Source organism: Cydia fagiglandana, chromosome 15 (assembly GCF_963556715.1).
Source record: "Cydia fagiglandana chromosome 15, ilCydFagi1.1, whole genome shotgun sequence".
Taxonomy (NCBI): domain Eukaryota; kingdom Metazoa; phylum Arthropoda; class Insecta; order Lepidoptera; family Tortricidae; genus Cydia; species Cydia fagiglandana.
The window spans coordinates 14,011,398-14,037,482 of NC_085946.1; the positions used below are offsets into that span (position 1 = coordinate 14,011,398).

General features: G+C 41.0%; 1 protein-coding gene across 1 annotated transcript in view; it reads left to right on the forward strand.

Moving 5' to 3' along the window:
* Window positions 1–25,802, forward strand: part of LOC134671430 (sortilin-related receptor-like) — a 73,695-nt gene extending 47,893 nt beyond the window's left edge. The window contains exons 19-29 of the mRNA XM_063529288.1: window positions 127–242; window positions 492–706; window positions 1,102–1,342; window positions 14,165–14,431; window positions 14,582–14,714; window positions 15,241–15,346; window positions 16,890–17,015; window positions 17,288–17,430; window positions 18,129–18,337; window positions 18,751–18,936; window positions 20,855–25,802. Of these exons, the coding sequence (XP_063385358.1) occupies window positions 127–242; window positions 492–706; window positions 1,102–1,342; window positions 14,165–14,431; window positions 14,582–14,714; window positions 15,241–15,346; window positions 16,890–17,015; window positions 17,288–17,430; window positions 18,129–18,337; window positions 18,751–18,936; window positions 20,855–20,916 (1,804 nt within the window). The 3' untranslated portion in view covers window positions 20,917–25,802. The remainder of the gene's footprint in view (window positions 1–126; window positions 243–491; window positions 707–1,101; window positions 1,343–14,164; window positions 14,432–14,581; window positions 14,715–15,240; window positions 15,347–16,889; window positions 17,016–17,287; window positions 17,431–18,128; window positions 18,338–18,750; window positions 18,937–20,854) is intronic.
* The last annotated feature ends 283 nt before the right edge of the window (window positions 25,803–26,085 follow it).

Sequence of the window (26,085 nt, forward strand, 5' to 3'; positions counted from 1 at the left end):
CCACTCTTCTCTAATAGCCAACTAAAAAGAAAGAAAGAAAAGAAAAAAAAGAAGAAAAAGAAGAGAAAGATTTATATTAGATAGAAAATAGATAAAGATTCTTATTATTATTTTCAATTGTTCCAGATTTACCGATTTGGAGCCTTACACACAATACAATGTGACCTTCTATATCCAGGACACCAGAACGAATAAAACTTATCCGTCTCTGAAGTTTGTCAATACTACTACTGGCGAAGGACGTAAGTATACCACAAAAGATAGAGTTAGAAATATTGATAGCACGAGCAATGCAAGTGTTATTTTAAACGTCAAACTTCTACGAAATATCAACAAACTTATATAACACTTCTAATGCGTGGGATATCAATATCGCTGCAGACTATTCTTGGACTAACTGTATTCTATAAATATTATGGTGAATATTATGGTTTCAAATTTCTTTGCAATTGTATGCAGATTTCAATTAAATTAACCGTTTTTCCTCCCAGAACCCTCACCGCCCTTAAAAGTGAGCGTTGTCCAACTGACCGGCAGTCGCATCCTGGTCGAGTGGGACCCACCGGCGTCCCCTAAAGGCCAGATTCAATACTACACGGTGTCCTACAGCCCACCCGTGCCCCCCATGGACAAGAAGACCAAGGGCGATGACACGAACATGACCATCAATGGCTACTTTAGACCGAACATGAATTATTCCTTCTGGGTAAGTTAGAGACCCACTGGAGGCCCCCAAGGGACAGATCGAATACTATACAGTGTCTTACAACAGTTATCTATTCTCATGCCGACTAGGGGCCTATAAAAAGGCCATCAATCGCATTGTAAATCGAATCTTTATCTTGACAAAAGAACATTGCATTAGTCTTGGCAAGTTTTGATTCGTGGGTGCCTAATAGAAAGTATACACACTATCAACGTCCACTTAGATTTAATCCTTACCTCAATATTGTTACACCACACAATATCGTTACCACAATACGTATCTTTTACCTTTTCCAAAACTTAGATCTCTAATGGACCATTCTTAATCCTTATTACAACGAGATAAGGCCTGATATGGTAAATCAAGTTACTCATATTAGTTATTTTGTCATACAGATAACAGCGACCAACGGCGCCTACACCTCCGAGCCTTCCCCGGTTATGACGATCACTTTCGACGACGTTGGCGATGTCGACGATCTCAACAACATCGGCGTCACACGCATTAATGAAAGCACAGCCCTATTGACATGGGATAAAATTAAAGGCATTGAGGGCTTTAAACTGTTTGTGAGGCCGCCAGCGCCTAGCTACCTTCCTTGGGACCCTATTACTACCAATGCGACTAATATCACATGTAAGTATTGTACTAGTAGGATCTTCTCAAACACTTCAGTCCCCCGTAATGACGATCACTTTTGACGACGTTGGCGATGTCGACGATCTCAACCACATTGGCGTCAAACGCATCAATGAAAGCACAGCACTATTGACGTGGCATAAAATCAAAGGCATCGAAGGTTTTAAACTGGTTTTGAGACCGCCCGCACCTAGCTACCTTCCTCGGGACCCTATTACTACCAATGCGACTAAATATCACATGTAAGTATTGTACTAGTAGGATGTTCACAAACACTTGAGTCCCCCGTAATGACGATCACTTTCGACGACGTTGGCGATGTCGACGATCTCAACCACATCGGCGTCACACGCATCAATGAAAGCACAGCCCTATGATAAAATTAAAGGCATTGAGGGCTTTAAACTGTTTGTGAGGCCGCCAGCGCCTAGCTACCTTCCTTGGGACCCTATTACTACCAATGCGACTAATATCACATGTAAGTATTGTACTTGTAGGATGTTCACAAACACTTGAGTCCCCCGTAATGACGATCACTTTCGACGACGTTGGCGATGTCGACGATCTCAACAACATCGGCGTCACACGCATCAATGAAAGCACAGCCCTATTGACGTGGGATAAAATTAAAGGCATTGAGGGCTTTAAACTGTTTGTGAGGCCGCCATCACCTAGCTACCTTCCTTGGGACCCTATTACTACCAATGCGACTAATATCACATGTAAGTATTGTACTTGTAGGATGTTCACAAACACTTGAGTCCCCCGTAATGACGATCACTTTCGACGACGTTGGCGATGTCGACGATCTCAACAACATCGGCGTCACACGTATTAATGAAAGCACAGCCCTATTGACGTGGGATAAAATTAAAGGCATTGAGGGCTTTAAACTGTTTGTGAGGCCGCCATCACCTAGCTACCTTCCTTGGGACCCTATTACTACCAATGCGACTAATATCACATGTAAGTATTGTACTTGTAGGATGTTCACAAACACTTGAGTCCCCCGTAATGACGATCACTTTCGACGACGTTGGCGATGTCGACGATCTCAACAACATCGGCGTCACACGCATCAATGAAAGCACAGCCCTATTGACGTGGGATAAAATTAAAGGCATTGAGGGCTTTAAACTGTTTGTGAGGCCGCCATCACCTAGCTACCTTCCTTGGGACCCTATTACTACCAATGCGACTAATATCACATGTAAGTATTGTACTTGTAGGATGTTCACAAACACTTGAGTCCCCCGTAATGACGATCACTTTCGACGACGTTGGCGATGTCGACGATCTCAACAACATCGGCGTCACACGTATTAATGAAAGCACAGCACTATTGACGTGGGATAAAATTAAAGGCATTGAGGGCTTTAAACTGGTTGTAAGGCCGCCAGCGCCGAGCTATGTGCCTTAGGCAGGCGTAGCTCACTCCGCGATTTCGTCGCTTTGCTACAGGTAGCTAAAAGTACATCCGTTCGACTCCAATTTTGGGGTTTGCCATAAGCCGCGCGTGGCGCTCTCGCCACCTAGCGGCCATATCTGTGCTGATCGTGACAGACGCGTTTTGTTAGAGAGTGAGGCACTTGTCCCACCAAGAGCGAGTAAGCGATTAACTATCGGCGATTTTCTCGCCCAAGAAACGAACAAAAGATTAGGATCCTGTGTTAGTAAAACACATATATTAATAGTTCATCGCTGGCTGTTCACACTGCCAGCGAGAACACTCGCTCTACTTGTTTGTCGCCGCGATAAGATAAAACTAGCTCAGCGGTACTCGCTCGGCGATGCTCGCTTCGTAGTTCGAACTTAAGCTGCGAGACCAATCAGTCTGCGTGTTCGGCTACGCTGCACCGCCCGAGCGAGTGACGCGAGTAATAGCCCGTCGCACTCGAACACTCGCCTATAGCAGAGCGACAAAACTATTGGAGCTAACACTCGCTTCTCGCCGCTCGCCCACTCGTTTCTAGTTTATCGTTCTACTCGCTTATCGCTCATCGTCGGCGGTGGGACAAGTGCCTTAGTCTTCTGTACCTAGTACTATTATTTATTATGGGCCTTGGGACTCGATTACTACCAATGCGACTAATATTACTTGTAAGTAGCTTGCGCGATATACTTGAAGTCGCACTAGATTTATAGAGTCGTGCGCGAAAACGCAAGTCATGAAGTCATTAAGGCTAGGGGATATTCTAAAAGGGCGTGATAACCATCAACGAGACTTGAAAAAAGTCACTGCTTAAAAATTATAAGTATTCATTCATGAATGTTTAATTCTAAATAAAACATTTCGTACATTTGTACGAGTAATTTATAAACCCTTTGAACGCCAAGTAGGCCTAATTTCACTGTGAGCAATGGACGCATCTATTTGTAGATGCATAGGCATAGGGTAGACATAGACTGTCAATTCAATTTTCACGCGTTTAAATAATAACTAGATGAAAACCCGGCTTCGCTCGGGTAAAATAAATAATAGTAATAGGTAATACTCATTATGAATTAAGTAATTATTTACTTTTAGACTTCAAACCTTCATCAAGGCGGTTACAAACCTATCTCATCTCAGAAAACTTTAAATCCGTAACATTAACTCGAAAAATTTACTATTCCGATATATCTAAAAACAAATATGTAATTAAAAAAATCTCATCTGCTTTTCTGGTAGCAGTTCGGTTCTGTAAGGGTCGCAGTTCTAACCTAACCTAACCCACTTCTGGTTGCAGTTTGGGTCTATAAGGATCACAGTTCTAACCTGACCCACTTTTCTGGTCGCAGATCGGTTCTGTGAAGGCCGCATTTATAATCTAGCCCACATTCCAATCTCAAAAGAGGGAACCCTTTTGTACCTACCCTTCATGGCACTAAAGTGAAAGTATGGAAATTATGACTACTATTTCATTCGTTAATATTAATGCCTATCCGTTAAGGCGCGGTGTGTAGTAAAATGCGATTTTTTGTAACCATATTTACAGACTTTTACAAGGATTTTAAGCATGATTTTCTAGTATGTATAACTTTAGTCCTTGAACTACGTTATTGCTTGTCAGGAACACAACGGCTCATTATTTTCTCGATAGAATCTTAAGTTGAAAACATGCTTAAAGCTGTCTTTTGATCCATATTTTAGAAGTACTACGACGAAAATGGATATGAAACTTACCTCATTCGATAGCTTTTAAGTAAATCTTCGTTATTACTGGTCCTTTTATCGATACGTTAATCTTTTCATTCATAATTTTATGAATTCAACTTTTGCCTACTAAATTACACCCTACGCGGCAATACCTTGCGCCCATTCCCCGCGCCAGTACGCCCGTGGCCACTGCCAGCGTCGGACCTATGCTAGTTTACTGGACGTTTCATAAAATGTATAAATATGCAAATATGTTATACACACAATGTATAAATATGCAAATATGTTATACACACAATGTTTTTCAACATACTTACGAAGAAAAGCAAAATAATTCTTAATTATTGTGACATTTCAGTCATTCGCCCGTCATATTGTCAATTTATAACAAGTTGGGAAGCAAAGGCACACACCCATCTAACCAATCCGGAATTCAGTCACGATTGATAAATTGTGTAAACATATTTTATTAAAGGCTATTAAATTAATCAAATTGAATCATTTTTAAACATATGTGTACGGGATTCAAATACCTAAGATGTGGGAGTGTTTAGTGTATGGTGGTAACCATTTCACCGCTTTTAGTTTCCGAGTTACCTACATGCGTTTTAAGGGAAGTGGTCGAAAAATGCCTAAAATGGTTTCGTGTTTAATATTAGGTAAGGTAGAAGTACTAGTGCTCGACGCTGCACTAGTTTTTGACAAGGTATAGTGTGTAGCTTTCAAATAGAGCTCGATGGCTAATCCTATTGTCTATTGTTAAGTAAAACCGCTCGTGCCACGTGCCACAACCACCTGCATAAAAAATACGTACTTCGGTTACTGAGTGCCGGCGAGTCGAACGCTACAGAACCAGTTTAAAATGTGTCATCGAGATGCGTAACAAAGGCGCGTTATCGGAGAGCGCACCTACACTGGTTTTTTGAGCGTTGGCCTAGCCCGCGCTCAGGTGCCAAATAAAATAATTAAGACCCTTTTTTGCAGGTAAGTAGCACGTGCGGTTTTACTTAGGGGCTATTCATAAATTACGTCATTTCAAATTGGGAGGGGGGGGGGGTCTGGACATCGGATGACGGTAGCATGAAGTAGGAGGAAATGGGGTCATTTGGAGCATGATTTTTGGATGATTATAAGGGGGGGGGGGTCTAAAATCGTCAAAAATCGATGACGTAATTTATGGACAGCCCCTTAACAATAGACAATAGGATTAGCCGTTGAGCTCTATTTGAAAGTAGGGATTGCAATCCGGATTATTCGAACTTCGAAAATCCGGATTATCCGCCAATTTTTCAATCCGTTTCTAAATCCGGATTTTTAAACCCAAATCCGAATTTTCGGATTTTTTGTTAAACTATTATACAATTGCCTTTTGCACCGTTAAAATGTTCTGATTACTGCAAATACGCGTCAAGCCTTGAACAGCCTCATGACAAGCGCGGTGTCTGTGTGACTTCACGTTAAACTGAGTGTTCGATGTTTGGCTCAGGCGTCACCGTGGCTTGGCTTTTCCGCGCGCGGCAGGCTCGTGCAACAAAAGCTGGATGCCGGATTAGTAGAAGAGCCGGCCGCATATTTTCCGCACAATGGTTTCCCATAAAAGTGATGCTAAGTCCGAATTCGATAGTCTGCCGCGGCGGAACTTGCCGAAAGTACGAAAAAGAAGGCCACTTCCGGTGCGAAAAAAGGGGGCTGATTTAACCCATCTGATACCGAAATAAATAATAGTTATGGCAGCAGTTAGAAATTTACATGTAGACGCAGAAAAGCGAAATCTGCCAGTATTTTTTTTGCCGGAAGTGCTTGGCAGACGCTCTCAAAGGTGACCACCGGGACCCCTAATTTAACCCATCTGATACCACCATCCAGCACGCCATCACGCCAGCTGACGAAGCTGAAACGGGGAGATGGCAGCATAGCGTCGAGCAAAGCGGAGGTTTTAGGCGAGATCGAGAGGTTCTATGGACAGTTATACACTTCGATCGCAAAGCCCGTTGACAGCTTGGTAGGAGATCCAAGAGCCAAGCTGTACGGGCATCAGTCTGTACGAGATTAGGATGGCCCTGAAGCAGCTTAAGAACAACAAGGCGCCGGGCAAAGATGGAATCACTTCAGAGCTTTTGAGAGCGGGTGGAACACCGGTACTTAAAGTCCTCCAGAAGCTCTTTAATTCCGTCTTGTCCGAGGGCAAAACGCCTGAAACATGGAATAGAGGCGAGGTGGTGCTGTTTTTCAAAAAAGGTGATAACAGCCTATTGAAGAACTACAGACCCATCACGCTTCTGAGCCATGTCTATAAGCTGTTCTCAAGGGTCATCACGAACCGTCTCGAACACAGACTTGATGACTTCCAGCCTCCCGAACAAACCGGTTTCCGAAAAGGCTATAGTACCATAGACCACATCCATACGCTGCGGCAAGTTATACAGAAGACCGAAGAGTATAACTTGCCATTATGCTTAGCGTTTGTGGACTATGAGAAAGCCTTCGATTCGGTGGAAACATGGGCGGTGCTTGAGTCTCTTCAGCGATGACATATTGACTATCAGTACATCGAAGTGTTGAAGTATTTGTATAGTAACGCCACCATGTCGGTCCGAGTACAGGAGCAGAGCACGAAGGCGATTCCATTGCAAAGAGGCGTAAGGCAGGGAGACGTTATCTCTCCGAAACTGCTTACTGCCGTAATGGAAGACGCCTTCAAGTTCCTGGAATGGCAAGGACTTGGCATCAACATCAACGGCGAATACATCACTCACCTTCGGTTTGCCGACGATATCGTAGTCATGACAAAGTCGATGGAGGAACTCAGCATGATGCTCGGTGACCTCAACTGAGTTTCACAATGGGTGGGCTTGAAAATGAACATGGACAAGACGAAACTTATGTCAAATGTCAATGTTGTGCCCATCCCAGTCTCTTTTGGGAACTCGGTACTCGAAGTTGTTGACTCTTACATCTACCTAGGACAAGTAGTCAAATTAGGTAGGTCCAACTTCGAGAAGGAGGTCAACTCGGTTGGGCAGCGTTCGGGAAACTACGTAATGTCTTTTCGTCCGATATACCTCAGTGCCTCAAGACGAAAGTCTTTAATCAATGTGTGTTACCAGTGATGACTTACGGCTCCGAAACGTGGTCTTTCACTATCGGCCTCACCTCAAAATTCAAAGTCGCACAACGAGCTATGGAGAGGGCTATGCTCGGAGTTTCTCTGCGTGATCGAATCAGAAATGAGGAGATCCGTAGGCGAACTAAAGTCACCGACATAGCCCACCGGATTAGCAAGCTGAAGTGGCAATGGACAGGCCACATTGCGCGCAGAGAAGATGGCTGATGGGGTGGAAAAGTGCTCGAGTGGAGACCACGGACTAGCAAGCGCAGCGTAGAACGTCCACCCACAAGATGGACGGACGACCTTGTTAAGGCCGCCGGAAGACGCTGGATGCGGATCGCTTCCAACCGGTACGAATGGAGGTCCAAGGGGGAGGCCTATGTTCAGCAGTGGACGTCTTATGGCTGAGATGAGGATGATGATGATGATGATGATACCACCATGAAACCAATTCCAGTCGGTAGGTATGGACCCTCATGTCAGGAATATATAAGTCTGCCAAGGCTTTTCCTGCCGGAACACCTTGGCAGACGAGATTATGTGAGCATGCATGGTCACCATCGGTTACCCTACATCAACCCATCTGATACCACCATGAAACCAAATCATCCCTAAATGGGTGACACCCGGGGTGGGCCGCCCCCGCCGCCCCCACCTAGCTACGCCACTGCATAAGACTATTACAGTAAATAAAAAGACTAATTTCTTATTAGAAAGTCGTTTTTTTTAATTTATTCCTGGTACCAAGAAAACATTCCCTAAATCCGGATTTTATCCGAAGTTCGGATTTCGGCGTGAAAATTATCCGAAAATCCGGATTTTGTAAAATAGATTCGGATTTGCAATCCCTATTTGAAAGCTACACACTATAATTTATGTCAAAGTAATATAGGTTAAATTTGAACGGCGACGATCTTTCTGTAGTCAAATTTAGTTCTTGTCACTTTGACATAAAGTGCCCGTGTCGAATACTAGTGCAGCGTTGAGCACTAGTACTTCTACCTTATTTCCGCCAAGTCCGTACCGTGCGATATGGGAAATTTATTCCAAAAAATACTGTTTTTATATACCACACTGGTGGCAAGCAAGCATACGACCCACATTCACCATAGGCTATGGACGCCTGCAGCTACGGGGATGTGACACATCATGCCAAATGTGGATTGATTTTATATAAAATGAAAGTCCTAATATATAAAATAAGCTTTCATATGTAATAGTTACTGATTTTTTAAAAGCGCTTTTCAATTAAAAGACATGTCAAGATCGGTTACCTTCTTTCGAGTACTTTCTAATGCTAAAATAAACGAACTACAGTATTCTTCCTTATTTTCAAACCTACTTGCCCGAAATTGACTTCTAGAATTAGACCAAGTCTGCGACGATTTTGATTGCACACGCAGTGCAAGTGTTAATCATAATTTCATAAAGGTTTGTCGTTCAAAATAACACTTGCACTGCGTGTGCAATCAAAATCCTTGCAGAATTTTCTTGGTCTAACTCTATTATATTTTTAAGGTAAGTAAGTACCAATTTCTGTCTCATAATAATTGGGTATAATTTGATTAGGTTCTTAGTTTGTCGGGGTATACTCTCATATTGTATATAATTTCATTAAATACTCATTAAAATACGAATTTGTTCATAAACCTTATTCGATATTAATTGCCGGAAAAAATCCCGGAACTGACAAATCAGAATATTCAGAATACCGATGGCGCCAGAATAAGGATGTAGACGTGCTGCGCGGAAATGCTGCGGCGGGGCGCGCGGGGCGCCCGCCCGCCTGTTCTACCACTCGTCTGCTTCACCCCCTCGGAAACGTAAAACTCAACTATAAGAGCGCCTTAATATTAAATTCGTTAAAAAAAAAACTGGATAAGTGCGAGTCGGACTCACCCATCAAGAACGGAACACTTTTAAGTATTTGTTGTTATAGCGGCAACAGAAATACATCATGTGTGAAAATTTCAACTGTCTAGCTATCACGGTTCATGAGATACAGCCTGGTGACAGACGGACAGTGGAGTAAACTGAAATAAAGGTTCCGTCACACCGGCGCGTTTTCAGAGCCGGGCCTGAGCGTTTTATATGAAAAAGCGGCGCGCCCCGCTCACGCGCCGCACGCGAAACGCGCCTGTGTGACGGAGCCTGAAATATTAAACCGGTCAAGTGCGATTTGGACTCGCGCACGAAGGGTTCCATACTTTTTAGTATTTGTTGTTATAGCGGCAACAGAAATACATCATCTGTGAAAATTTCAACTGCCTATCACGGTTCATGAGATACAGCCTGGTGACAGACGGACAGTGGAGTAAACTGAAATAAAGGTTCCGTCACACCGGCGCGTTTTCAGAGCCGGGCCTGAGCGTTTTATATGAAAAAGCGGCGCGCCCCGCTCACGCGCCGCACGCGAAACGCGCCTGTGTGACGGAGCCTGAAATATCAAACCGGTCAAGTGCGATTTGGACTCGCGCACGAAGGGTTCCATACTTTTTAGTATTTGTTGTTATAGCGGCAACAGAAATACAACATCTGTGAAAATTTCAACTGCCTATCAAGGTTCATGAGATACAGCCTGGTGACAGACAGACAGACGGACAATGAAGTAAAACTGAAACAAATGTCATATACCTACTAAGAAAAACCGGCCAAGTGCGAGTCGGAATCGCTAATAGGTTCCCGTTTTTAGTTACCCTTCAGGTACGGTACCCTAGGGCCTAGTATGGTACGGTACCCTAGTCAGGTACGGTACCCTAGTATGAGTGTAATAGATTTGTAACCGGTCAGCAATGTGAGTCCCTTGGAGAAGCAGAGGTCTAGTCTAAACTCCCACTTACCATCGGCATTAACAGCCTTATATGCTTGTTTGCCACCAATATGTCATATTAAAACATATTAATAAAAATTTACTCGGTCAACAATGTGAGTCCCTTGGAGAAGCAGAGGTCTAGTCTAAACTCCCACTTACCATCGGCATTAACAGCCTTGTATGCTTGTTTGCCACCAACATGTCATATTAAAACATTTTAATAAAAATTTACTCGATCAGCAATGTGAGTCCCTTGGAGAAGCAGAGGTCTAGTCTAAACTCCCACTTACTATCGGCATTAACAGCCTTGTATGCTTGTTTGCCACCAACATGTCATATTAAACCATATTATTAAAAATTTACTCGGTCAGCAATGTGAGTCCCTTGGAGAAGCAGAGGTCTAGTCTAAACTCCCACTTACCATCGGCATTAACAGCCTTGTATCTTGTTTGCCACCAACATGTCATATTAAAACATATTAATAAAAATTTACTCATTTCATTGGCCCCGCTTAAATATTTCTTTAATTTGTTTTTAGTATTTGTTGTTATAGCGGCAATAGAAATACATCATTTGTGAAAATGTAAACTGTCTAGTTAATCTAGTTATCACGGTTCATGAGATCTTGAGATACAGCCTGGTGACAGACAGACGGACAGCAGTCTTAGTATTTAATAGGGTCCCGTTTTTACCCTTTGGGTATGGAACCCTAAAAAGTGACCAAGGCCTCCAGTGCCCCAGGCTGGAATCAAAGCAGCGTCCTCTGCTATTGCAGCAGGTGCCTGTGCCATTCTGCCACCGGGCCATCCACGGCGGCATAGGTCGGATTTTTCCAAGTATACTTATGCACTACTTACTGAAGGCTTATGGAGCATCGCCATCCCTAAGCCTAAATTAAATATTTTCTGAAAATAATTTGTTTTGTTCTAATAATATATTGGAGTCCTAGTAATAGGGGTCCCGTTTTTACCCTTTGGCTACAGAACCCTAAAAATCAACCTTGTTTTGATACTACGCTTAACTATGACTCTGAAATTTTAGCAGGAATTAATGTTTTTTTTGTTGTCACCTGTCAAATTAGAATAGAATAGGATAGAATAGCCTTTATTGCCCAAAAAATTAAATTTCAGAACATATTACATTTAAATAAATTCACATTTCATTTATATCAATTAGTTTTTCAATATTTTTTCCTTAGTAACTTTATTAAATATTTTTTATGTCATTGCTTTTTAATAATTATTTCAGTCTGCTTTCTTGGCATAGGCCTCCCCCAGCTCTCTATCCCTTGCCGTCCCTATCCAATTCGGCTCCGCATGCTTCCTTATGTCATCCGACCACCTCATTATTGGTTTCCTTCTCTCCTTTCTCCATCTCTAGGATACCATTCCGCTACCTCTCTATCTCACTTATCTTTACCTTCCCTTGCCATATGTCCAGCCCAACCTTTTGCAGTCAAAAGTGTGAACTGGTGAAAAGAACTTTTAACTGACAAAAACAGGCAAAACTGCTTTTGACTGAGCATGTTGGTCAAAAGTAGTTTTACCTGAAAATCATACCTATTTCTGGCAGCAGTTTCGTTTTTAGGGCGTAGAAAAAAAAAATAACCCTAACCTACCAAACTCTGGGAACAGTTTCATTTTTTGAGCGTAGCAAAAAAAAAATAACCCTAACCTACCTATCTCTGAGAGTACATTTGACTGATAGAGTCTGGCTACTGAAATATTACCCAAAGTTTTGGCGGGAAATTCAAAAAATCTTGGGCTGGTCACACTGTGTGTAGTAGGATTTATAGTTTTGATACTAGAAAATATTTTTGATTTTCCGTGCACACGTAAGGTACCTGATAAAATAAGTTAAATATACGTTGACGTGCACTCAAAGACAGCTCACATAATTTATACCACTATTTAAAGTACAGTTAACGACAAACGCATAAGTTTACGGTCCAATGTTTTGATTTTATTGATATTTTTTAGAACTTCTAGTTTATCCGTTTTTTTTACACACTTGTTTCAGGTATTAATAAATGCACGTACTTAATCAAAGTTATAGGGAAATGTTAAAAATAGTACTTAAAGTATCAAAATATTAATAGAGCACCAACCTACTAAATTATTTACGACTTGTAAACATTGCAGTTTTTCGTTAATAATCGCTTCACGTCGACTTCGCACATTGTCTTAATTATTTAAGAGCTTAAATAATAGTTTGCGGACCACACTCGGCATAGTCATTATTAATATTATTTAAGTATTATTTAAAATAAACGCCTTATAAACCGCAAACAATTTGAATGAATGACATAAATTGACAACAGACTTTTAACTTTTTTTTAAAGCATAGACAATTGGTGATGCAACAAGGAAATATTTGTCAACAAAATTTGGCTAGCCAGACTCTAGTAACAGTCACAATTACTATTAATCAATGATTTTCAGGTAAAACTACTTTTGACCAACACGCTCAGTCAAAAGCAGTTTTGCCTGTTTTTGTCGGTTAAAAGTTCTTTTGACCAGATCACACTTTTGACTGCGACATATATACTATCTATATATCTTATTATATTTAATCTTATATTCAACTTACATTGACTCCGGAGATAACTTATTAGATTTTATTCACTTTCCAATTCACCGATACACCTCAAATTTGATTCATAATCTAAACTAAAGCACAGTTATTAAATATGTCCACAATACACTGTAGCTTTTTCACTGTTTCACACTGTTTACAGTCAGCTGGCACTTAAACTCAAAGTTTCTTTGAACAACGTCATTTTCATCTCGCTCATTTATTAATTTATCACAGCTGCTTCAAGGTTGCTTTCACTTGCATTTCCAGGTAGCTAGTAGTGAATTGACATGTAAGAATATTTGGAACCATTCTGAAATATTAAAATGCAACTGAGAGACCGATGTTTATACTAAACACAATACTCCCATGGAACGCTTTGAAGTTCAAATCTCGTTACGTTACGATGGCGTTTGCACTTTGCACTATGTTCGGTGACTATTTTTTATTGTTAACACACACAATACACTATTTAACAGGTTTTTATCACGTATTTTCGAATAAATTAGTAATTCAAAACACCCGAACAAAGCCGAATGGTTTGACGTCTAGGCAGTGTTGCAATCGTCTTAAAAGCCGTAACAGACTATCGCACGTTCTGGCTTAAAAAAAATTATGTAATAATTATACCGGTATACATATCCATATGAAACGAAACTTAATGCAAATAATAACCATTATACATACCGGAGTCATCAAATAAACAGTAATATTCGTCTTGGTTTTTATTTAAAAAAAAAAACGACCAACCTAACTTGTAAGCATGTTTGCAGTTTCTAAACGCAACAAACGCTGTCAAATGACAATCAACAAATTGAACATGTGCATTCTTTGTCGAAATTTTTTCACTTTTAAATGCAAAATACTCGACAATACGAATTTTGCGGATACATGTTCTCGATTCAAAAGTGATATTTTTTCAAGCTCTTTCGATTGAGCATAATTTCATTTAGGTCTACCGTCAAACCGGTTCGCGATTATTTATATTAGATGTTAGTGTATGGCCTTCGAAATGTTTATTTAACACATTCATTACCAACGTTTTCGTAGCGCTACGCTCGTAGCCGATTCCAGAGTTTTTCCGCTTTGTAGAGGAAAGCAACTACTAACAGAAACCGCCAAGTGGGTTCCCGGCACTCAACGCTTAGGCGCATACTCAACTATTAACATGTATTTCCTTTCCAGTAACAAACCTACCAACCGGCGTTCACATCGACGTCGACATAATGGCGTACAAAGGCACCATCACCGGCCACCCTCTCACCATATTTCTCAAACCCGAGGGCGTCATCGATGACGTCATCAACAGTACCGCGTACCTTATTAAAGAGAAGCGAACATCGGTCAAGTTGGAGTGGTCACCGCCGACTAGTGACAGATATAAGGGGAAGGAGTTGGAATACGCGGTGTTTTACCTTGATGTGATGCATACTAGGATTCCAGGGAAAGAAAGTAAGTATTTTAAGCGTGAGTCTTACATTTTAAAGTTTATCTTCCTCAAACCGGTGCGGGGGCGCCTCCCCCGCCCCCGCACGCCGCGCCCCGTACGTATTCAAGCGGCGGTGTATAGATTCAGATTTCAACGCTCCGTTTATTTTCCAGCTAAGATCACGACTAAGCAGACGAGCATGCAGATCGACGACCTGCACGCGTGCGAGAGCTACATATTCGCCGTCACGCTCGCCAACGGACCCAACGCTAAAATACACGAGATCATGACCCGAGAGAATGCTAAGTAAGAGTTTATCTTAATAAAAAAATTAACATTTAAAATTATTCTAAAACGGGCTACGCACATTTTAGTTAACTAAATTATTTTGATCCGATATGAGGATCATCAACCGAAGCGATACGCTAGCGAGTGCAAAGCGCGTATTATTTTATAAAATGTTTTGATTTGTGATGTTTGAAAGTAGAATCATCTATATCTCACTGTTTAAAAATAGCGAACCTTTTGAGAAAACGCGCTAAGCCTTCTGGTGGCCGATAGCAGATGCGAAGCAGAAAACGCTTTTTTGAATCCCGGCCTGTCACCTTAGCCCCCCCCCCCCCCCCCCACACATCTAGCGACTTTCGAGCGTCGGCGTCTGGTCAGCGCTATGGAAAATGACGTCGCTGCGCAGTTGCGTCGACGTTGCGTCGACGTTCGGCCATAGAGTTGTAGACGCCGACGCTCGAAAGACGCTAGATGTGGGAGGGGCCTTAGTTATTCATTTAATTGAATTGTAGCAGTACGACCAATGTTATAAATTCGTTAACAGGGCCCCGATAAAAAATCTACACGTCGCATTCAACGCTAACAAGACTAAGATGGAAATCTTATGGAACGCAAACTGTGACGTCATACACGAGGCGGTCGCATACAGGGTAAGAATTTATATTCAATTTAAATTATATATATATGTATATATATTTTTTAGCCTATTGTAGTGTCCCACTGCTGGGCAAAGGCCTCTCCCCTTGATTTCCACAACTCCCACTGTAGTGCCTTCTCCTGCCAGCCACTGATGAAGGCGTCTAAGTAGTCCCGCCATCTCCGTCTGGGCCTGCCACGACCGCGCTTCTTTTGCGGCATCCACTTGGTGGCTATACTAGCCCACCTATCCGGATGCATGCGGCAGACATGACCCGCACAGTCCCACTTCAGCCTGGCGGTCTTCTTCCCCACGTCAGCTATGATTCAGTAATAAATTGAGGGCGTTCTTTCATAGTCCAACGAAATACATGGTGTTTTCACGAAATCTTGCCTAAACCGCATTGGTCCCTAGTGAACGAGTTTTACTATGGGAACAATTCTGATCAAGTTTTGTACCTTTAAGATTTGATATTCTCGTGCAGGTAACGTCGACTGTACAGGTCATAGACTAGGAATCCTCCAGACTGAGCATAGTCGCGCTACCCCCTCTGCCACGCATACGGTAATTTTACTCCATGTTCGAGTCGAAAGTGTCTTTGTGTGACGTCCGTCACACAAACGTCCGTGACCGACGTCTTTGAATGGACCAATCACGGCACGGGACTTCGCTCACGTCGTCGCGCGCACCCCCGCATTTTTGGCATCATCGGTTGCATGAAATAATTGCTCTAAACTCGGTCTAGAGTATTCCTAGTCTATGGTACAGGTGGTAGGAGCAGCACATAAGCCATATTTAAAGTGCGAAGTGATAATCAAATCAAGTTTTAGTTTCTGATTTAGGCTACAAGATGGCAGACCCTTCAATGCGCAAGGGAACGTGAACTGTAGTACAGGGCACCTGCTCATTCGCGAGTAATGTTAATTTCAAGTACTTGATTTATGCCACGAGGCAGGGTCTGTATAAACATATTCTTGTTTAAGTTGATAGCGTAACGATTGATATACACGGTATAACATGAGGAAACCGAATAATTTTAACCACGCATTTCTGAGGTCAAAAGAAGTAAAAAATGTAATATGAGTTTAGGTCAATTTCGCCAAAATATTTTTTTTTTTTGTTTTGTTTTTTCAATTTTTTTAATGTACATAAAAAATAAATGTTATTGGTAAACTTGTCACTTAAAATTGATTTTTAAATTTTTATCCTAAAACCTACTTTTTGCAAAGTGTTACTTGTCACTTTTTGACATCTACCAATAAGGATATTTAGACTACGTCCCATAGCAGCAACATCACCACCAAAAAGGCCTTTTACACTATGTAACAATCAAAACTTGTTTTTTTTTTTTAATTAATTATCTCTGAAAATAGGCGAATTTCAAAAAAGTTTATATGACATTTTTGTCTCTAAATTTGATCAGGAATACGCTGTTAAAATTATTCGGTTTCCTCATGTTACACCGTGTATTGGTATTTAAAAACATATACTCATCATTTGTAGGCCCTATCGTAATATATATATATACATATTCGGTTCACATTCGTTTGTTCTAGTTGGACATAACGGAGCTGACGCGCAACAAAGTGAGCCGCTACGAGCTCAAGCCGACGACGAACGTAACGCTGTCTCACTCCATCGAGAACGTGGCGATTGGCGGCCGGTATAACGTCTGCATATCTGTAAGTTATATTTGTATACACTCACCCCCTTCTTCATAAGCGTTTATTAAAGTTGACAAGCCGATAATAATCGTTTGTCCCTTTCCATCATACTAATACGTCGGAAAGGGTTTTTTTTTGATGGCTAGCCACAAGCCGCGCGTGGCGCTGTCGCCACCTAGCGGCCATATCTGTCCTGATCGTAACAGACGCGTTTTGTTAGAGAGTGAGTCTTCTGTACCTAGTATTTATTCTGTGCTCGTAATAACATTGTACTATACCTTTGCGTACAGGCTAACGTGCCGTCAGCGGCCGTGACGTGTAAACACGTCCTCGGCCAGCAGCTGCCGACGCCGTCCGCCGTCGTGGCGTGGCTCGCGCCCAACGGACACCTCATGGTCAACTGGGACAACCGCCGAGAGGACAACGACCACAAGTGAGTTAACCTTTGTTCACAGGCCAACGTGCCATCAGCGGCCGTGACGTGTAAACACGTCCTCGGCCAGCAGCTGCCGACGCCGTCCGCCGTCGTGGCGTGGCTCGCGCCCAACGGACACCTCATGGTCAACTGGGACAACCGCCGAGAGGACAACGACCACAAGTGAGTCAACCTTTAAGGTCCACTTGCACCATTCCACTAACCCGGGATTAAGCGGTTAAGGCGTTAACCTAGTGTCAAATTGTATTGTAACCATGGTAACTTCAGGTTTAACCGGTTAACCCCAAGTTAGTAGAATGGTGCAAGTGGGCCTAAGTCTAAGTTAGTTACATTGCGGACTATTGGTTACGTCCAATTCAATCGACCGATCAAAACCCGCAATGTAAGGAAACTCGCATGGGAGTTCTCGCATCGAATGAGCCCTAAGGGCGGTATGTCCAATATATTGATCTCACATTATTCTTAGTGAGTGAGAGAGACGCATTGACATTGGACAGGTGAAATACCACCCTAATGCGCGTATACAAAAGGGTTATGCTCTGAAAAATTGTTTGACAGTCGCTTTTTAGGGTTCCGTACCCAAAAAAACTCTTGAACTGCATTTTATGCAAGGAGTTTTAGAGTTCGAAACGATTGCTCTAACTCTGTTAGTGTTAGTTATTGCATCGATTTTAACTAAATACATTTTTTTTCAGATACAACTACGAAATCATAGTCTCCGAAACCGAAATCCCCGAAGACCTGCTACACCCGACCGCCTCAATGCGGACGGAGATCGCTTCACACTCCCCTCGCCTTATTACCGTGCCCGTGGCCCGCGGGCCGCTGTACTGCGCCGTGCGAGTCGTGTCCGAAGACGGGTATTACAGCGACATTAGCGAAGTACACACTTTGGAGATGTTAGGTGAGTGTCTTAAGAATTATCAGGTTTAACTCATAAAAGTATAGCGCATGTGTTGAATGCATTGAGGGACGGAGATCGCCTCACACTCCCCTCGCCTTATTACCGTGCCCGTCGCCCGCGGGCCGCTGTACTGCGCCGTGCGAGTCGTGTCCGAAGACGGGTATTATAGCGACATTAGCGAAGTGCACACTTTGGAGATGTTAGGTGAGTTTCGTAAGAAATATCAGGTTTAACTTATAAAAGTATGGCGCATGTGTTGAATGCGTTGAGTGACGGAGATCGCCTCACACTCCCTTTATTGCACACCTCATTACAGAAAATAATACAAATAATACAGGAAGAAGAGTAGTATTTACAATTTATAGAAAACCTATTTTGTCAAAAACCTTATTAAACAGTGTTATGTCCCCTAGGGTCGGCCGAGCCGGAGGTGTCGGCCACGTCGGCGCTGTGGTGGGGCGGCGGCGCGGCGCTGCTGGGCGCGGCGCTGCTGGGCGGCGCGCTGCTGCACGTGCTGCTGCGGAACCGCCGCCTGGCCAGGTCGCTGCTGCGCTTCAGCTACGACAGCCGGCGCGGCCAGGCCACCATCGGCGACCACGGTATACAACATTTTATATACTTTTACAGGGGTCGGCAAACTTTTAAGATGAATCACCAGTTTTAAGAATCCGATTTTTTATTTATTTATTTAGAAAACCAAACTGTCAGATAAACATATCAAAAATGCAATACAAAAGATGTACCGCAACAAAAAAAGACCTGGAGGTTCATAATTATATTAACTGAAGTAAGTAAAACAAATGCATAGGTAATGCCACAGATGTCGATTGGAGCGACCTCAAAAACTGCAAGTAAATTAGAGATTATGAGATTAGTGTGTTAGCAATGTTATCATATACCTACATTTTACACTTTTGATGCCTTCATGTCTGTCTCGACTAAAAAAAAATATGTGTGTATTTTCAATAACAACGCCTCAATAAAAACAAAAAAAACTGCTGTCAATATACTTCTCCTAATTCTTAGTATAAGTCAACCGATTTTTAAGTCGATACAGCATTGCATTTCAAATGGTATTTCAATAAAACAACAATGATTTGAATTATTTTATTGTTTTCTAAAATACAAACGGACAAACACTACCACTAAGTAACTTATTTTAAGAATACTATTCAAATAGGAAATTGTATGCAGACTAATGACCTTGACTGTACAGCCAACAAAGTATTAGATATCGACACGGGCAAAGTGTCAATAATATGTATACAGCGGCGTTCAAATGTGCATGTATAGATGCTTTAATATTACGGTTAAAACATTTCCATGCACTTTTGAACGTCAATGTACCTATTACCCATACATTAAGATAGTGTGTACATATTGTTGGCATCTTGTCCTTGTTAATAATACCTTGACTGTTGACTGTTGACTTGAGGGTGTAGTTTTTTTAGTGAATTTTTAAAGTGACCATAATTTTTAAAAAACATGAGTTGGATTTTTTTTTTGTATTTTTATGATAACTGTTATGACTTGGTCTATCATCCGTTCACGGCTTTACGTCGAATTCTGGGACACACTGTATAACTATTTGTACTAAGCACAGATAATGTGCTCGCGAAATTACAAATTACATTTTTTATTCACAGCAAGCAATATTCAAACTTACGTACAGATGTAGTGCATAATTGTTTTCCATCGTATTTTCTCGGAAACGTTCGCATTTGTCATGCTACTTCAGTCAACCTCAGTACTTTTTGTACCGAGACTGACTGAAATAGCAAGACACGTTAGTACGTTTCCGTCAGAAAACGATGGAAAATAATTATCAGACATAGAAGTTTTTGCGGCAAAAACGAGTGTTTGAGAAAATGAAACATCGATAAATCTGTTATCGATAGGTCTTAGGTAGATTAATATTTAAAATATATAACTTCTACTTGCTGTAGGTAAGTTACCGATCAATTAGGTACAAAGCGGTACATAATTTCCTTATTACATATATTTAGTACTTAATTAAAAATTAAAACGTAAACTGTAGTATACAGGGCCAAAAGGAAAACTACCAATATATCAAAAGAGAAGAAGATATCGAACGTGTATTTTGCTGTAGCTGTCTTCGTATAATATGTGATAAATATCGAAGTATAACGTTAAGGTAACATCGATAACAGACATGTCGATATTTTATTTTGTCAATCACTTTATTTAGCCACAAAAACTTCTATGTCTGATAATTATTATTATGGTTCGAATCCTGGTAAGGGCATTTATTTTTATGATGATACATATATGTGTTCCTGAGTCATGGTTGTTTTCTTCTATTTAAGTATTTATATATTATATATATCGTTGTCTGAGCACCACACAAGCTTTCTTGAGCTTACCGTGGGGCTTAGTCAATTTGTGTAAAAATGTCCTATAATATTTATTTATTTATTTATTTTATGCACTACATCTGTAATCCATCGGACTGAGTCCATCTTTACCATAATGTGTAACCAAATTGTTTGTTTCCAGACGATGACGACGTTCCTCCAATCCACGGTTTCTCCGACGACGAGCCGCTCGTGATCGCGTAGTGAGGCCACGCCATTAGTCAATAGCTGGGGACATAACAATGTTACATGAACGGACAAAATAAACGACCACACCTTATTGTAAATTAGGGCAAACCTTGGCCATTCGGTGATACGTAGTTATTCGATGATAGTCAGTTTTATTGTCTTTTAGCCGAGTTGCCCGGTAATTTTATTGCTTAAAACAATGTTTAAGAGATACCATGGATGTGACTAATGTGGTGTAATATGATTTCAAGTAATATAATTACCAGGTAACGCGGATAAAAAACATTAAAACTGACTATCACCGGATAACCAAGTATCACCGAATAGCCAAGGTTTGCCTACATAGACAATTTTTCAATGTTATATTATTGGTTTTATATCGTCGGGTGACAAGCAAAAGTCACTAATACCATTGAAATCATTGGACAATAAACCGTGTTACAAGTGTAATAAAGTGCATTGTTACTTTAATTGTTTGATAGTACTTAGTGACTTTTGCTTGTCACCCGACGATATTATTGGTTTTATATCGTCGGGTGACAAGCAAAAGTCACTAACTAATAAGATTGAAATCATTGGACAATAAACCGTGTTACAAGTGTAATAAAGTGCATTTTGTTACTTTAATTTTTTGATAGTACGTAGTGACTTTTGCTTGTCACCCGACGATATGCTCGCGACAATTTTTGACGGTCCGTGCATTATCCATCGTATTTTCACGGAAACTTACGAACGTGTCTTGCTATTTCAGTCAGCCTCAGTACCAAAAGTACTGACATTGGTTGAACTAGCATGACAAATACGAACGTTTCCGAGAAAGTACGATGGAAAACAATTATGCACTACATCTGTAGTGGGCATGGTCTCATAGTTTTCAATACAAATGATATTTTTTTGCCTGACACGTTCCTACTACGGTCAAAAGCTTTATTGACGTAAAACTTATCTTCAAGCCTTTGATGCGACACATAAAAAAGCATAACCTCTACTACTGGACAGCTGGGCCCGTTTCTCTAACGATATTAGACTAATATTATTAGTACAGAAACTGTCAACTCATATGGGTTACCATGGCAACACACTAATGATATTAGACTAATACCGTTCCAGCAATGGGCCACCCACTAATAATATTAGACTAATACCGACTGAGCATAGTCGCGCTACCCCCGCTGCCACGCATACGGTAAATTTACTCCATGTTCGAGTCGAAAGTGTCTTTGTGTGACGTCCGTGAACTCGTTCGTCGTTTGAACGGACCAATCACGGCACGGGACTTCGCTCACCTCGTCCCGCGCACCCCCGCATTTTTGGCAGCATCGTTTGCATGAAATAATTGCTCTAAACTCCGTCTAGAGGATTCCTAGTCTATGGGGCCACCTGGCCGAATACTACTATTGGTAGGGGATTGATAAATTGTCGCTAAATTTTGCTTTTTAAACGACTGCCCAATGTCAAAATAGGGTCATTTATGTCATTATTATTTATTCTTTAAGTATTCATTATAATATTTAGCGCGGTAAATTCTAACTAGATTTTTTGACTAATTAATCATAAAAATAGTGATAAACGTGATTTAGATATTTACTGATTCTGTGTAACATTTTTATATTCCTAGTTTGGGGTGGTATTCCACCTATCCAATTTCTTTGTCCAATGTGTATTTCGTCTCACATTTGGCTAAATGAGAGAGTGTGACGCAATGACATTGGACAAAAAAATTGGACAGGTGTAATACCACCCTTAAATAGTAACGCATACGCCCTAACCGAAAACTACCGTTTGTATCGATACAAAGGGTTAGGGCGGCTGGCATATTACAGAAATTAGTGTCTTATTACAAACACAATAAGGTTGATGTTTATTGTCATTACTCGATGTCTCAAAATACATGTGCTTTTTTTGGTACTAACTTCAACTATGCAGATCGATGTTAGTCTTTTGAGAACAGTTTTACCTAAAATGTTTATCTTCTAAATGTGATATGCATTATAAGGAAAAAAATATAAAATTTCCTTCAGAATTAAATTAGAGTTCTAATAAAAAAAGTAAGGACGCTAATAACGAAGAATTTCATACAATGACCCTCCGTTTCCTGTATCTATCGTACGCTTATAATTTGCTGTCCCGCTCGCACAGTGGCATAGACAGCCGGCATCATGAGCGGGACAGCAAGAGCGCGTGCGATAGAGATAGGAAATGGCAGGTCAATGTACGAAATTATTTATGCTTAGCGTCCTCATTTTGTGGTTCGAGAAATTGAAAATATACGTCAGTCAGTTGCGTTTTCGTAAGTTCTCATAATTATAAGAAATCTCAAGTATTTTATTTGCCAGTATGCGTTTAGGCTATATTATATTATTTTTAAATAATAATTTTATTTTTGCTTTGTATTGCGGTTGTTGAAATAATTTATGTGACAGTTAAAAAAACGAATTATTAGTTTTACAACAACTTCAGTACATTATAAATTATTTATGTTAATAGCTATTGATTAGCCCAGAGTATTATTATGTTGTAAACATAGTTATTACAGAATGGTGGTTGTAAAGGCCAGGACACACCGGCTGCGGGTGCGGTAACGTGCACGTGCGCTTAAATGCTAGAACCGCGTGCGCACACGTCACGCAAGCGGTGTGTCGTCTCTCATATGTAACTGTATATTACAACGCGCATGTCTACGCACACGCAACCGGTGTGCACAGGCCTCGTTTTTCTTAATTTGAAAAGTTCGTATTAAGAAAAATGTGTAATGAAAACGGGCTGTAACTTGTAAGACTTGTTGTTTGTATTGTTTGAATAGGGAGGTCAATTCTAATTTAATAATTTGTTATGGTTTTGAATCGATTTTAATAATACCTTGACGATCGCCTTGGTTATAGGGTATATTACGCAAAATCCTGTGTAGGGGGCGCCACTACCACTATCCATCACTATCTGGGGGTCTACCTCGAAAGAAAATCGAAATTTAGTTATCTAACTCTCTATCACTCTTGCGTATTCGAGCGATAAAGAGGCAGATAACCAAATTTCGATTTTCGGGTTTCCCGCTATGCCCTTGTTAACAAACCGTCTTGACGCATCAATATCATATTTTATTATCTGTGAATACTTGTCAAAAAACAGTTTAAGGCACAGTATGTATAAGTTAGTCTATGGTTAACTAGCTATAGCTTAGTGCTGCACTCTGGCGGCAGAACTTTGCAGTATTGGCGCATTTACTCCTATTGGCGCGCCTCTCATGGCTCCTCTACATGATGGGCCAGCGCCGGCCACTCCAAGGGACGCAGCCATGCGGTAGAATGAGATAGCAATATCACTTGCTCCCTCTAACGCATAAATGCGTCCCTTGGAGTCGCCGGCGCTGGCCCATCGTGTAGAGGAGCCACCACGCACCTTTCACTTCATTTCGCATTCACCAATCAGTGTGAGCGTACTTCAAGGTCATCATCATCATCATAATTTAAGAGCATGGCTCTTGTCGGTGAAGTATGCGCCAGTTTTCCCGGTCCTCGGCCAGGTTCTTTAGGTCCCTGTAAGACACGACATTTGCTTTTGCCTTTAGTCACAGAATAAATAATAGTACTAGGTACAGAAGACTCACTCTCTAACAAAACGCGTCTGTTACGATCAGGACAGATATGGCTGCTAGGTGGGGACAGCGCCACGCGCGGCTTATGACTAGCCACCAAAACTGGTGTGGAACATGCGGTACTTTTAGCTACCTGTAGCAAAGCGACGAAATCGCGGAGTGAGCCACGCCTGCTTTAGTTGTCGTGTATAGCTAGCTCGTGGTTTTCCTCTTCCTCTCCTAGCTTCGATCTCGCCTTCTAATATAGTTCAAAAAGGAACTCGTATCAAAACTAGATCAAAACTGTAACAAGTTGTTGAATTGAATTGGGCTCTGTGTTTTATTTACCTTGCTCATTTCGATATCGTTGTAGTCATAAAAGACAACCCAACTTTGAGTCAGGTACCACGCCAAAGACCTATAATGTAGAAGTACAATTGTGTTTAACTAACGTATTCGTGATACAAGATCTCTGAGGTACTAGTGTGATACGTTTATCCCTGTGATGATATCTGTCTTTTTTCAATCAGTTTAGTGTGACAAAGTTAGAAATATGATTGCAATAGACATTGAAACAACCCGAACTTTTGTTTATTTAGTGTCAAAATAAAAAAAAGTACATTTATATACACAATCTATCTCAATGCTTGCACTTGTTATTATATATTCGCACTTATTTCGTTGACAAATAAAAACAGTATAGACCACGTCTAAGCTTAATCTGCATCAACTTTGCGAACAACAGAGTGTGGAACTGCCATCACAAACTTTGAACGCCACGCGAACGATGTTCCAATGTTCGAAGGTTGATACTGGGCTGTAGGCGCGCGTGTCTGTTGACGTCTTAATGCGCTAATGTGGCGCTTTCACACTTTGTTGCTGCTAAGTCTATGCATATTTAGTTTAGACGGATTAAATGTGACGTTATCTGTGTAAAGGGACCCTTATTGTCGATGGCGCTTAAGCCAACGACAATACGATGCTCCGATTAAATACAAGGCCACGCGATGCTGAGCGGCGTAAGCGCCATCGATAATAAGGTCCCTTTTCATAGACAATGCCTCATATGCTGTTTTTATTTATCACTTTAGTAAAATGTGGTTGTTTAACAATTATCATGCTAGGACCCTCGTCGGACAGTGATCGTTAGTTTAGATCTCGACATTCCTTCAGTTGGGTCACATAGAATAATGTGCTTAGTTCCTATAGGACATTTTGTAAAACTCTGTTTTATTATATGTTTCTTATGATGCGTTCGATTATTTTTCGTGGCACGAGTTAGTCATAAAATTGTAAACAAGTAAATGGAGAAATAAAACTATGATATTTATATTGGTATTTTCTGTTCATAAATGGTATATCCCTAATGTGCTATTCTTCATTTCATGAGAAAATCATGAATTTGCTCAGCTAGATTTTAGTAGACAGGTATGTTATAACACTTTGGTGCCCAGTGACATCATACAATGTCGTAATGGAGACGTATAATAAGATATATAAGTACATAAAAATGTGGGTTTCTAAGGGTTGATGCTGAGTTGGCATCCTACGATTTGACGAAATCTTTTAAGTATTTGCGGGAAAAGGTGTATGTACGAGTATAAATAGCAACA